Here is a 12,674-nt window from a genome sequence, read left to right on the forward strand (position 1 = left end):
TTAGAAAATTTTCATTTTTCACATTCCCATCCTAGAGGAAAAGTTATGTGATCGACCCTGACTAAAAACATAAATATAAGCACTGAAAGTTATCTAAGAACCGTTTTTGCATTGTAAACATATATCTTTCATAAATATCCATTAATAAAAATAATTGTAACTTTGTAAGCCACTTAAAGTTTTTAAATTGTGGTGCTACTTAAAAAATTCAAAGTGATTTTGTTCTACAAAAAAATCCTCTTCTATTTTTATCGCAAGTTGTAGCTTGCACAAAACAAACGAATATGCACTTTTCAATTATTTTGTTTTACACTGTCAGAAGCATTCCAAAAATTGTGCAGATCAGTGCACTGAATATTCTGTATATAAATTTTATATCCAATAACTTAAAAAGAATAAAGAATTGCGTAACAACATAAAATATATTTCTTTTCACCCCATATGTATATAAATATATGTCGCAAGACCCATTATTACGAACACATAACAAAGTACAATATACATGTATAATATTATATTATATATTTTTAGTTATTGTTCTAAAATATTAGAAAAAATAAACAAAAACAAAATATTTACATGCTAATGAACCTTCTTCGTTGCAGCAGGATTTAGAATTTTGCGTCTTTGCGCAAACATGTGCATATAGAGCTTAGGGAAAACTGCAAAGAATAATATATAATTAATGAGTAATGAATAATGATGAATAACTAATAATCTAACATCTTTTCTATGTGCATACTTGGGACACTTACTTGGAATATACGATAACATAGCTCCTATTAGCAGATATAAATAGCTAAATGTAAAATTCCATGTATTTGGCAGAACATAACTCCATGCATTGGAATAAGCACTGGCGTATTTTACAGCAGCATAGTAACATAACAATTCACCAGTTATACCAATCGGATATAATATGATAAATGTGGTATACCTGAAAAATTCCCAAATTTCATTTCCATTAATATAAATTTGCATGATTAAAGTCCAATTGAAATAGTACAATATCTAGAACTTCTTAGAACTGTAACTTTTACAAAAAGTTTTTGATCATGGTAAAGAATGTATTACCTCAGCCATATTATTATATACGGTACAGCATTAAGCAGATTCAAAAAGTAATAAAAGTATCTAATTATCTCTGTAATAGACCATGCTGTGAGAATTAGTGGAATTCCTGGAGATGCAGCAGCATATGTGTAAGGAGTAGCTAGGATGACTCCTACTACAATCATAATACGACTCAAAACTTGAAATATTGTAATTATAGTATTTGATGGTACTAATCCAGTTGCTGCGTGCATTATCTGAAAAGCAGGAATTTCTGTAAGAAACTTATGAAAACTAATGAAAATTAATTTTTAACCCTTTGCGGTCGTATGTCTACTCTCAGCCACCAAAGCCTTTTTACCGTTCCGGTCGTGTGTCTGCTCTCAGCCACCACAGCAAGGAACCATACGAATCCTATACTGTATGCATTCATGTATCAGTTTACACTTTTTCTAAACAAATCTCAATGCCTAAGAAACCTATTCACGAACCAATACGGTGCTCCTATCAATTGGAGATAACGAAATCCAATGTAAACAAAAGCTGTCACCCAGCGCTCGCCATGCAAGACGCAGTGGCGAGTCAGTCGTCTTTTGAACGTAACGAAACCTCTTGAATACTGACTCTGATAGAGAAAGTAAAATGTAAAAAGTAAAGATTGTAGTGTATGTTCAAACAGAAAGATTAAGGGCGGAAGGCACCAAACCAATTATTTTTGCGATACATGCACTCGAAAACCAGGCCTGCAGAATGGTTGGAGAATGTTTTGAAAAATACCACACGATGGAAAATTATAAAACATAATTTTTATACAAAAACATATTACTAGATGACTGTATTGAATAAAGATATATCTAAAGTTCACAAAAGAATTACTAAATCTTGTTTATCCATCGTAATCTTGCGTGTTATGTATCCCTGCTCTTTCAACCGAAATTAATTCCGACCAGTACGATACCCATGTCCAAATTTAATATGACCGCAAAGGGTTATTCTACCAAGAAATCACATAATATAATATTGTGTAATTATTTCCCATTTCCCGGAAAAATTCACATTAAAAAAAGTTACTTTTTAATTAAAATTCTTTATATTATATAATCTATTTAGGCCTATCATGAGAAGTTTTTCAAAACTATCCAGTTTCAAGTTTTAATGAATTTCTACTTATTTTTAATTATATTTACTTATAAAACTTAATAATATATATAATAGATCTTTTAAATAAATACTTCTAAAACAGCTGCATTCTGGAAAACAAATAGTGATAATTCCACCTTATTCCACAAGGTAGCATCCAAAGAAGAATTAGTATGATGTTGTATAAACTGGTATAATATATAACTCCATCTGAAATGAATAAAAAAGAATTTAATGTTTAAGCAAGTATATTTTAAAGCGCTACTCAAAGTATGACAAAAATGTATGTAACAAAATGAAGGAGAAGAAAAAGATTCGGTACACAGGATATCTTTGAAAAGGCAATGAATTTGCAGTTTGTTGTTTTGCAAATATGATAGAAGAAATTAATTTACCCCAAAGTTTGTCCAAGATTATATAACGCTAGATAAAATTTCGCGAGAATACCAGGTTTCTTGGAGTTTACTTCAGTCATATTTACGTGATAGTTCCTCACACTGAGTTTCACAGCGCAGCTTACGACACGACGGAATGAGTGGTGATATTCACACAAAATGAATGCCAAGAAATATTACGTACTAAATCATCATAAATATACATCTTTCTTCCTAGTGTAAGTAAATTTATACACATAGATTTCTTATGTGGAGGTCATACCACTTAATTATTAATCGATATTGCAAGCGTAATAAAAAAAATTTTCCCACGGTAGAATCGGAAAATGACTGCTGACGCAGCGTATATTAAATGCCATGATTTCGAAAAATCGTCATTATAGGTCTGTTCGTTTTCGCTGCACAGTTGAACTAGTGTAATAAGTTGGAGCGAGACAAGTATATGTTTCACTTCAACTTATTGCACTAGTTCAGCGGTGCAGCGAAAACGAACAGACCTAATGTCTTCGACGATTTTCAAGTTAAGGCTAGTATTACATGCTGATATTACACGTCGTACGACGAGCATCGCCGGGTGTACTGATTGGCTGTTAGATAGAGCATTTCAAAGGTCCCTAAATTTTTCTCTAGACACATTAGAAATTCTCTATCTGACCATCAACCGGTATATCCGACACTTGTCGTACGACGCATGTAATATCAGCCTAAAGCCCGTATCAGACTACAAATTGGAGATTGAGATTAAATTAAATTTGGCAATCAGTACAAGGTTAATTGTACTCAAATTTAGTGAAATTTAGTGAACTTTCCACTAATTGGTTAAATTTCAATTTAACCTCAATCTTCAGTCCATAGTCTGATACGAGCCTAAAATTATGTTAAGTGCGTTCAGAAATATACCCGCCGTTAAAAAAACATTTATTTGATCAATCATGATAAAGAAATCTTAATTATTTTTCTCTGATTGGTCAATTAAAAGTCATTCTACTTTCAGTGTAGTGTTTCCGAACACAGTCTAAATATTCATATAATGCATGATGCGCGACGCGATGCGCGATTATATGCGACACACAACGCGCGATATCCAATGAGCATACTGCTCTTCTGGAAGAGCAGTATGGTCATTGGATCGCATGTCACACATTGCGTCGCGCATCACACTGGTCTGTAAGATTCAGTTTGAAAATAAAATTTTAGCTCTAGAGTTTCTGCTCTACACAATTTTCGTCTAAGTAAACTATCTCCCATTTGGTTGTTAAACTTATGGTCGTACAACACGTTTTCGATCGATGGTATTTTCATGCTGTTTTATGAATCTTAATATCGACTGCAGTAACTATCGTTACAAAGAATTTTTATAGGATGTATAATTACATAAGATGTCTGGTTAACTCGATAAAATATCGCAAGAAATTTTTTACGCCGGTGATTTGTGATAGGATTGCAGCATGTAATAACATATATTGCACAAATGTTTCATCGTTTTGGAATAACGCAACGTGCAAACGATTTTACTGTCGAGTTCCGATGCAGGACGTAAACATCCCGACGAATCCCGATGACAAGAATATTGATGTCGCTCAGCAGAAACTCGATGAGTTTCTATCCAGTCCCGACAACAAGAAGTTTTTTGAAGTATTACAATTAGAAGTAGATGTTATGCGACACGATGCTGAGAAAGTTCCTGATAATATTAATACAAAACAATGGTTGGAACTGTTAGATATAAAGACCAGAACACAAAGAAAGTAAGTGTTTTCATTATATCTTTAAATAGTTCTTTTCAATTTATATTGTATATGTTTTTATGATATTTTGTAGGAAGTATCTTAACTACTTATTTCTCAATGAAAGAGCAAAACAGAATAAAAAGATGAAAAAGGAGCAAAAAAAGGAGGAATGGCTAGCTAAAAAAGCAGAAAAAGAACCTAATGAGACAAAAGATCCTAATGAGATCAAATATGGACTTTGTCATAATTCACTCTTTCTGCGGATATATGACAAAAATATCAATCATTTCTATAACTCTAAATTAATTTGGGGTATGATGTTTGAACCTAAAGTTGTGTTCGATTGCAGCTATGAGGATCATATGAACAATCTTGAAAGTCACAATTGCGCCAAGCAATTGACTTTAGCATTTGCTGTCAATCGTATCCATGAGAATCCTATGTTTCTTCACTTTTGTAATTTAAAAGAGGAAGGAGTACTTAAGAAATACTTATGTCGCAACGTGCCTAATTTAATGGATGTAGATTTTCCAGCTGTTGTAACATCTCAGTCTTATTTGGACTTTTTTCCAAAAGATCAATTAGTATATCTTACTCCACACTGTAGAACCAATTTGGTCGAATATGATTCTGACATGGTATACATCATAGGTGCAATGGTAGATAAGGTAAACTGTTCAGGCATTCTATATTCATTATTCTTAATTCGTTAATTCATCATTATCATTTATTTCTTCAATTATTTCTTCGCTTACAGTCGAAACCACAACCTTTATCTTTGGCAAAGGCTAAGAAAGAAGGCCTTCGTATGGCAAGACTACCCGTTGAGAAATATCTTGATTGGGGTTCTGGATCAACAAAAAATTTCACAATCAATCAAGTGCTTTCTATAATATTAGATTTGAGGCATACAAAAAGTTGGGAGAAAGCACTTCAACATATACCGATCAGAAAGTTAAGAGAACACAGAGAATATAAGGGAAACCAGAAATTTCGTTCAATATCCAAATTAATTGAAGGAATGGAAAGTTCAGAAATGAAAAATAAGTTAGTGGAGGAAATTCAGATCCCAATGAAATCGTCTAATGTAAACAATTTCACATTTGCCACCAGAAAAGAAAAATAATTATGTAAGATAGAAGATGTTTGCTATGTAAGATAGAAAATATCATTGTATGTGTCAAAGATATATTAAAAGACACGTTCAGTTTCAAAATAAAAGAACTTGTAATTCTGCGGTTTTTCGCATACGTGTGTGTATGTGTGTGTTATACTGAAGTTTGAATTTAACAAAGAAAATGATAATTTTTATTTAATCATATAAATTGAATCTGACAATGCGTTATTTAAATTAATAAGCTGGGAGGGCCCGTTATAACGTTAGGGTATGATTGCACATATCCACTCACATCGGCCGGTGCCCGAGAATCTTTCCGCTGAACCTTCAATTAAAAAAATTTTAGGTTAAATTAGTCAATCATCTACGTGGGCCATCCATTTATATGGAGCTCTCCCGAGCTTATTTATAATATTGAGTTGTTCGGAAAATCCGGAAAGCGCGGATTTTCAAGCAAATTTCCAATGTAAGATTTTTTTTAGTTAACAATAATTTTAATCTGTAATATATGCGCCATTTTGTTGTACAATAGTCTTCCATCTTTCGGGTAATCTCATAATTCCTCTCTCGTAGAAGTCCTGGGTTTTTTCAGCGAAGAAGCTGGCTAGGTAATTTTTGAGATGTTCCAAAGAAACAAAACGTATACCATTAAGGGAGTTCTGCAAGGACCGGAATAAGTAATAATCGGAAGGTGTTATGTCGGGTGAAGATGATGGGTGAGGCAAAATATCCCAGCCAAACTCCAACAATTTTTGTCGGGTCTGCAAATTAGTACGAAGCCTGGCGTTGTCATGATGGAAAATGACGCCCTCCAGATTGACTAATTCCGTACATTTCTTGTTGACTTCTGCCCTTAATTGGTCTAGTTGCAAACAGTATTTGTCCGAATTGACGGATCGGTTGTTGGGTAGTAGCTCATAATGTATGATTCCCTTCCAATTCCACCAAATGGAGAGCATAACTTTCTTCGAAGTAATTAATGGCGGTTCACCTCGCTTACTCCATGACCTCTTTCGCTCAATGTTATTGTAAATGATCCATTTTTCATCGCCTGTTATAATTCGTTTTAAAAATGGATCGTCTTCGTTGCATTTGTATAGCATATTGCAGATAGAAATGCGATCCATGAGATTTTTTTCAGTCAAATTGTGCGGTACCCAAACATCGAGCTTCTTCACCACTCCGAGCTTGCTTAGATGTTCCGAAACAGTTGATTTGCCAATTTTTAACTTCGCTGCAATTTCCCGAGTTGCTATTTGCCGGTCGGAAGCGATCAAAGCTGTTATTTGGTCGACATCCGTGGTAACTGGCCGACCAGAGCGAGAAGCATCTTCGATATCTACTTCTCCCGAACGAAATTTGGCAAACCATTTCTGACACATGCGTTCGCTTACAGCATCCTCTCCGTACACGGCACATATCTTGTTTCGAGTTTGCGTCGCGTTTTTGCCGTTACGGTAATAAAAAAGCATTATACACCGAAAAAACACGTTATTTCCTTCCATTTTCAAGCTGATGCCAGGAGAAATATTTTTATTTGATCACAACTATTATCATAAAAATATGAGTCAAACGTCACACTTATTAAAATATATATGCATTTGACACATTGTACTGAACTAACCTTCTAAAATTTGCATTTGAACGCCATTTACTAAAAAATCCGCACGGACTTTCCGGACAACCCGATATATAAATTCGCTTAATATTCGTACATATTATATAAATTCGCTTAATATTCGTACATATTATTATCATCATAGTTTATTATAAATATTTTACCTAGCATTTCGAACCAATTTTTTCTTCAAATGATTCTTCAAAGAAAGACTTTGATAATGTAGCGTCTCCGTACCGATGTACTATTGGTGCACAGAATCTACTGGAGGTAACCAATAGGATTGAAATTCTCTGACCGTGAGACAAAGGATATTTAAAGCTGCATTCGGAAACACCGGGCTGCGTTCCAAAATCCTATTCAACAGGTAAGTAGCATTTAATTAACCAATCATGATAAAGAAATCTTTGCTCTTTTTTCCTGATTGGTCAATTAAATGTTACTCTACCAGTCGAGTTGGGTTTTGGAACGCAGTCTGTATGATTGCTTACTCGCGCCCTCTGGAACATTCCACTACTACTGCTATGTATCGGAAATATATATATTAAGATAGCAAGAATGATTGAGAGCGATTGTCATTTTTGACGGGGAGGTCGTCGTTGAATAATCTATCGTTCTACAACAATGTGCGGTGTGTTTTATAATTTATACAAACAGAAAGTGACATTATTACGTAATTGTTGTGTTTATTATTAACATTGTTGCTATATTATTGTAATGCAACAGTATGATACATAATAGGTATTCATATATGTACAAATATATATGTAAATAATATTATTTTTAACATACCTTTAGATCTCCCTGTAAATGACATGATATCTTATGAGGGGAATACATTTGAGGTAGTACCTATCAGCGAAGAAACGACCATTGGAAAGAAGGAATCTATCATCTTTGCTGAACAGTTTGTCCAAGATGTTTGTGACTTTAGTTCCCAGTATGGCAGCAATATTAGCATATCTTACACTGGTTATAATATAGCTGGTAAACCCAGCAAATTTCCAGACTATGGAGATTTTCCACAGGCATTTGTCATGGTATGTTTTGTGACTCTGTTACTTATTCCAACCATGTTTATATTTCTGTTTCTTAGTTACGGCTGGGACAACCTTTTCGGTGTTTATATTTATGCAATTATTTTATAATATAATCATAATTCTTAACTTAACACTGCAATCCTAAAAAATAGGTAGATCTGATATTTTCTGTCTTTATTGCTCAATATACTTTTAGAGAACTTATGGACCATGGTGGGACAGAGCACCTTCTAGACTGATGGATTATATGCCACAGAATAACGAAGATACTGTGAGTCAAGATTACATCGGTATGCAATATTGAGAGCAATAGATAAGAACTTTTGTAAAGAGAACAACTTTCTTGTTGAGATCGCGATAGTAACCGTTATTCTAATTTCTAATTTAAAGTTGTCGAATATAACCACGAAGTATATCCAATCAGAGTTTCTGTGTATGAAACATATAATCCTGGGAGTGTGATTGCAATCTGGGCACAAGACTGTCATGGCCAGTGGTTTCAGTTATGGAATGGACCACCTCAGATTGTCCCTCACAAACCGCGGATATTCTCTCCGCGGTTACAGTTGTGTAATTTTAAGACCAAAACGTTAAGACTGGAGTTCAACCATAGCCTATTAGACTACTACACAGAGCTAGACGCTGTGTTGCTTATTGGTACTACCGAATTGATCATACCCAATGATCGGCAGCACAATCAGAATTTAAGTAACCTATTGCAAGAACTGAGTTGTATTGATTCGCACAATGAGGATATTCACAATTTAACACCGGATTATTCGAACGCGAATCAGGATTTGGCCATCCTCAAGAAAACGTTGCATACTCATTGTACAATATACAAAAGGTATTAAATACAATGATGATTAATGCAGCATAATATTAAACCTTCTCATTTGTATGATAGTAATAAAATGTAACATTATTTGCAGTAAAATAATAGAGAATTTTTCCAAGAGCAAGCTAATATCTAAGTTAGGACAGCATTACCGCTGCATACCGCCTGTTGAGGAAGCATTCAACAGCTTGCAACAATTTTTGCAAGAAGAATTCCCGAAGCTTATAAAGGACATTTATCTTTCTTCGTCATCCTCTTTGTACGGATCGAAGTTATCATCTAATAAAAGTTCATCGTCAGCTCTGAGCAAGTCCAAGGAACCACCATGCGGCAGTTTCTCTGCGCTTCCTGTAAAGCATATATATAATGAGAGATTTATCTTTCGCAACTAATAATACTTAATGCGATATATTTCCATTGGTAAATCTTGCAGGACGAGACGGTGCTGAAAATATTGAAAAATTTAGACCTGAAATCACTGTGTCGCTTATGCAGAGTGAACAAACATTTTAACAATATAGCGCGGGATGCTCTGCTTTACACATGTTTGAACTTGAAGCCATACTGGCACTGCCTCGACACGCAAGCATTGAACAATTTGGCACCTAGATGTCAATATCTGCGACAATTGGACCTCTCATGGTGCGGTAACTACAACATGTTCAAGTATCAAAATATCGTGAGCTTTCTCAACTCATGCGGTAGTCTCTTGACGCACTTACGGTTAAATTGCTGCCATATCGTTAACGATATCGTTATTTACGAAGTATCAAAGATATGTAAGAACTTGAAAGGTACGTGCAAATTTGCTACACAATGAGATTCGCCACATAACGATTTCTGTAATTTCATAACTAAATTCAATCGGTACCATATATTTCAGAATTATGTTTGCGTAATTGCGAGGAGATAACGAGCAAGGGTTTCTCAAGACTCGAGAACCTGGAGTTCCTCGAGCGTTTGGAGCTCTACGGAACGACTATAGAAACTGCGACACTGTGCTCGATACTGCGAAGGAACCCTCGGATGCGTCATTTGAACGTAGCGGGAATGCACGACCGTTTAAACGTGGATGAGGTCGCGGTGGAGTTGGGAAACTCGTGCCCGTACTTAGAGAGTGTGGATTTTTGGAAGGCTCAGACTTTTACGCCGCATGGTCTTCGTGCTCTCGCTCGTTGCAAGAATCTACGGGAGGTGGATTTTGGTTGGTGGTATGTGTTATCATTTTCATCGGCAATGCCTGCCTAGCTATATTTCTTATTATTAAGTTTATGCATTTCTCTTTTGTGTGCATACAAACAACCCCTTTGTCTTATCTTTCACTTTGCGATTGAAAAATAGCGATTATAATGGCTCATAATGATAATATAACAGGAGTTATAATAGAAAATTGTAAGAATTATAAGTTATAATATTATGGGGTGGAAAATGGCAAATTTATAAGAATTTCTTTTCTGCTCTGTAGCGGTGGTATGGGCGCTCCTGGAGATTCTTTGCGCGCACTGTTATCTTCCTGCCAACACTTGGAAAAAGTCTTTCTAGCCGCTCTTCGAGGACTTACGGATCGCGATTTGGAACCGTTGCTGCTATGCCAACATCTGCAACAACTAGACTTATTGGGTGCTCGATCTCTAACGCCAGATATATGTTATGGTTTCTTATTGTGTTGCCCTAAACTGGAGATGATCGACCTGAGTTTCTGCGAAAGCATCAGTGATTCCAAGATCCAGGAATGGCGGCAACAATATCCGCACGTATCCGTCAAAAGAAGCTTTCAAGCGATTAAGCCGATTTAAACATAGACAAATTATAAAGTCAGCACAATGGAACAATTTTAAGGATCAAATTCAAATGCGTAAGATTAAAATATGATACCATAATAAGATTTGTACTGTAATTAGAATAACAAATTTGCCTCTTGATATACATTGATTGTATCGTGTGATATATTATGTAATAGCGTTGTATTAATAGGTACACCAAAAAAATAAACTTTTCTAAGTTTTATATACAAATATATCGTAGAGGGAGAGGGAGAGAGTGAGAAGGGGGGGGGGGGGGTGAGCTGTACTTATATATTCCAAATTAGCTAAAAAGTATTTTCTGGCTGAAAAAGTTGATGATTTATAAAAATTTATACAAACTAAATATTTATTATATACATTTACACACACACACACACACATATATATGTGTGTATAAATTTATTATAAAAATTTACTTAAGTTTTTTTAATGCTCCCTCTCAACGTAGCTTCGCGTATATTTTGATTTTATAATAGGTTGCTTTTATAGTAGAGTAAAATACTCTAAAAGTATTATATTCTCTTTTCCACTAATTCTGCGATAAATTTGAATACAGTTCCTGCTGTCAAGTATCATTCGTCGAGCCCATTCAAACCCACCTAGTTTTGCGAACACACATTACAATAGAGCCGCGCTTCCTCCGACCATCGTCATATATTCTACAGAGTCTAATCCTGATTAATCCATGGAGACTGACAAGTTGTGTGTTCCTTTCAATTGCACCGTGTTACACTTCCTGCACCACTTGAAAAAGATAGGTGTACACCGTGAACTCCGCGGGAAGGAGTGGGAAAGAGAAAAATTGGAAGGAAGTGCCGGAAGTGCACGGCTGAAAAGAACGGGCTTATGAACGACGAGCGGCCGTAGGCGTCCGGCGAAAGGGTCGGCGTGAGTACCGTACATAATTTTCACGCCATTTTTCGGAGGAGCGCGACACTGGCGTCGCGGCAGCGACCATCGTGTGCGTGTAGCGTCGACGTACGGACGAATAGACGGACGGACGTGAGGAAGGAGTGCGAAAGAGAGCAGCAGTAGTGGCAGCAGCGGCAGCAACAGCAGCAGTAACAGCAGAAGAGGAGGAAGAGTGTACGTCCGGAAGAGTGGCGTCGTCGCGACAACCGATACGTTCGAGTACGTTTTACAAGAGAGCACACGGGGCATCTCAGCGGGCCGGATAAACGGGCGCGACAGTACGGGTCATCGTGATTTCTCCATGGAATTAGGTTACCGTCCTCGCTCGACTACATACTATCGGACGGACGGTCGTTACGACGAGGCAATGTGAAACGTACACGGAAATGTGTGCCGTCGCAATCGCCGCGAAGGAAGCAAGTGTCTCGTGAGTCTCGTTTTTACGGTTTTCCTTTCCCCTCTTTTTCTCTGTGTCTTTCTCTTTCTTTTTTTTCTTATTAACCGTGTTGCGCGCGGATTTTCGACCGTGCCCGCGTTCGATGTTGCATCTCGCTCTCTTGCGTGTCCCCCTCGTTCGCTCTCTCTCTGTCTCTCTTTCTCCTTTCCTCTTCCGTCTCCCTCCCCTCTTATACTGTGCGTGTAGGTGTGTGAGTGCGTGGCTCTTTCTCGATATCTCGCGCATGAAGGTAGCAATAGAAACGGCGACTATCGAAGGGCCGTCGTGTTGTGTCAACGTAACCCACGGCAGCGGCGGCGGTAGCGGCAGCAGCAGCAGCACCACCGACGCCTCTTCAGTAATTAACCAAACAAAATGGACACCGAGATAACGATTGAGCGAACATTCGTATGGTAGTCTCTCTTCCTCCCTCCCTCCTTCGCTCGCGCGCTCTCGCTCACTCGTCGTTCGCTGTACTCCGCGTGCCTGGGTGTGTGCGTGTGTGTGTTCCTACGTCCGTTGGATCTTTTTTTTTAATCGTTTTCTCTTAGATGGCACCTCGGAAACGTTGGGATCGCTGTTCGTGCAAC

General features: G+C 36.7%; 4 protein-coding genes and 1 long non-coding RNA gene across 6 annotated transcripts; 2 read left to right on the forward strand and 3 right to left on the reverse strand.

Moving 5' to 3' along the window:
* Positions 1-403: 403 nt before the first annotated feature.
* On the reverse strand, positions 404-3,005 carry LOC106751032 (very-long-chain (3R)-3-hydroxyacyl-CoA dehydratase 2). Its single transcript, XM_014631775.1, has 5 exons — positions 2,589-3,005; positions 2,286-2,403; positions 1,075-1,310; positions 756-937; positions 404-662 (listed from the first exon to the last, which is right to left on the reverse strand). The coding sequence occupies exons 1-5, from the start codon at positions 2,666-2,668 to the stop codon at positions 583-585; spliced, it is 696 nt and encodes a 231-aa protein (XP_014487261.1). The 5' UTR covers positions 2,669-3,005; the 3' UTR covers positions 404-582.
* Positions 3,006-3,824: 819 nt separating this feature from the next.
* On the forward strand, positions 3,825-5,552 carry LOC106751063 (mitochondrial ribonuclease P protein 1 homolog). Its single transcript, XM_014631843.1, has 3 exons — positions 3,825-4,336; positions 4,410-4,986; positions 5,076-5,552. Exons 1-3 carry the CDS (start codon positions 3,951-3,953, stop codon positions 5,442-5,444), a joined length of 1,332 nt encoding a protein of 443 aa, XP_014487329.1. The 5' UTR covers positions 3,825-3,950; the 3' UTR covers positions 5,445-5,552.
* A 51-nt stretch (positions 5,553-5,603) lies between these two features.
* LOC106751064 (histone-lysine N-methyltransferase SETMAR-like) lies at positions 5,604-7,149 on the reverse strand. The gene is made up of 2 exons (XM_014631844.1): positions 7,060-7,149; positions 5,604-6,982 (listed from the first exon to the last, which is right to left on the reverse strand). The coding sequence occupies exon 2, from the start codon at positions 6,938-6,940 to the stop codon at positions 5,930-5,932; it is 1,011 nt and encodes a 336-aa protein (XP_014487330.1). The 5' UTR covers positions 6,941-6,982; positions 7,060-7,149; the 3' UTR covers positions 5,604-5,929.
* Positions 5,604-7,549, reverse strand: LOC106751065. The gene is made up of 3 exons (XR_001375010.1): positions 7,502-7,549; positions 7,218-7,409; positions 5,604-5,760 (listed from the first exon to the last, which is right to left on the reverse strand). It is a non-coding gene; the product is annotated as an uncharacterized LOC106751065 (long non-coding RNA).
* Positions 7,550-7,573: 24 nt separating this feature from the next.
* Positions 7,574-10,926, forward strand: LOC106751062 (F-box/LRR-repeat protein 4). Of its 2 annotated transcripts, none has more exons than XM_014631842.1 (8): positions 7,574-7,684; positions 7,852-8,093; positions 8,290-8,383; positions 8,484-8,940; positions 9,026-9,281; positions 9,365-9,725; positions 9,815-10,142; positions 10,397-10,926. In XM_014631842.1, the coding sequence occupies exons 1-8, from the start codon at positions 7,678-7,680 to the stop codon at positions 10,725-10,727; spliced, it is 2,076 nt and encodes a 691-aa protein (XP_014487328.1). In that variant the 5' UTR covers positions 7,574-7,677; the 3' UTR covers positions 10,728-10,926. The 2 variants fall into 2 exon arrangements, with proteins under 2 accessions (XP_014487328.1, XP_014487327.1); XM_014631841.1 differs by having other exon boundaries at positions 7,575-7,726.
* The last annotated feature ends 1,748 nt before the right edge of the window (positions 10,927-12,674 follow it).

The sequence above is a fragment of the Dinoponera quadriceps genome, unplaced genomic scaffold (genome assembly GCF_001313825.1).
Source record: "Dinoponera quadriceps isolate SergipeBrazil2010 unplaced genomic scaffold, ASM131382v1 scaffold6073, whole genome shotgun sequence".
NCBI classification, from domain to species: Eukaryota; Metazoa; Arthropoda; class Insecta; order Hymenoptera; family Formicidae; genus Dinoponera; species Dinoponera quadriceps.

Excerpts from the sequence above, each read along its gene's own strand:
- LOC106751062 (XM_014631841.1), top strand. The coding sequence starts at position 7,678 with ATGTGCGGTGTGTTTTATAATTTATACAAACAGAAAGTGACATTATTA. Across the intron at positions 8,094-8,289 it reads TTCCACAGGCATTTGTCATG|AGAACTTATGGACCATGGTG; the intron begins GTATGTTTTGTG and ends ATATACTTTTAG. Across the intron at positions 9,282-9,364 it reads GCAGTTTCTCTGCGCTTCCT|GACGAGACGGTGCTGAAAAT; the intron begins GTAAAGCATATA and ends TAAATCTTGCAG.
- LOC106751063 (XM_014631843.1), top strand. The coding sequence starts at position 3,951 with ATGTATAATTACATAAGATGTCTGGTTAACTCGATAAAATATCGCAAG. Across the intron at positions 4,337-4,409 it reads AAGACCAGAACACAAAGAAA|GAAGTATCTTAACTACTTAT; the intron begins GTAAGTGTTTTC and ends GATATTTTGTAG. Across the intron at positions 4,987-5,075 it reads TAGGTGCAATGGTAGATAAG|TCGAAACCACAACCTTTATC; the intron begins GTAAACTGTTCA and ends CTTCGCTTACAG.
- LOC106751032 (XM_014631775.1), bottom strand. The coding sequence starts at position 2,668 with ATGACTGAAGTAAACTCCAAGAAACCTGGTATTCTCGCGAAATTTTAT. Across the intron at positions 2,404-2,588 it reads AATCTTGGACAAACTTTGGG|ATGGAGTTATATATTATACC; the intron begins GTAAATTAATTT and ends TATTCATTTCAG. Across the intron at positions 1,311-2,285 it reads AGAATGCAGCTGTTTTAGAA|ATAATGCACGCAGCAACTGG; the intron begins GTATTTATTTAA and ends CCTGCTTTTCAG.
- LOC106751064 (XM_014631844.1), bottom strand. The coding sequence starts at position 6,940 with ATGGAAGGAAATAACGTGTTTTTTCGGTGTATAATGCTTTTTTATTAC.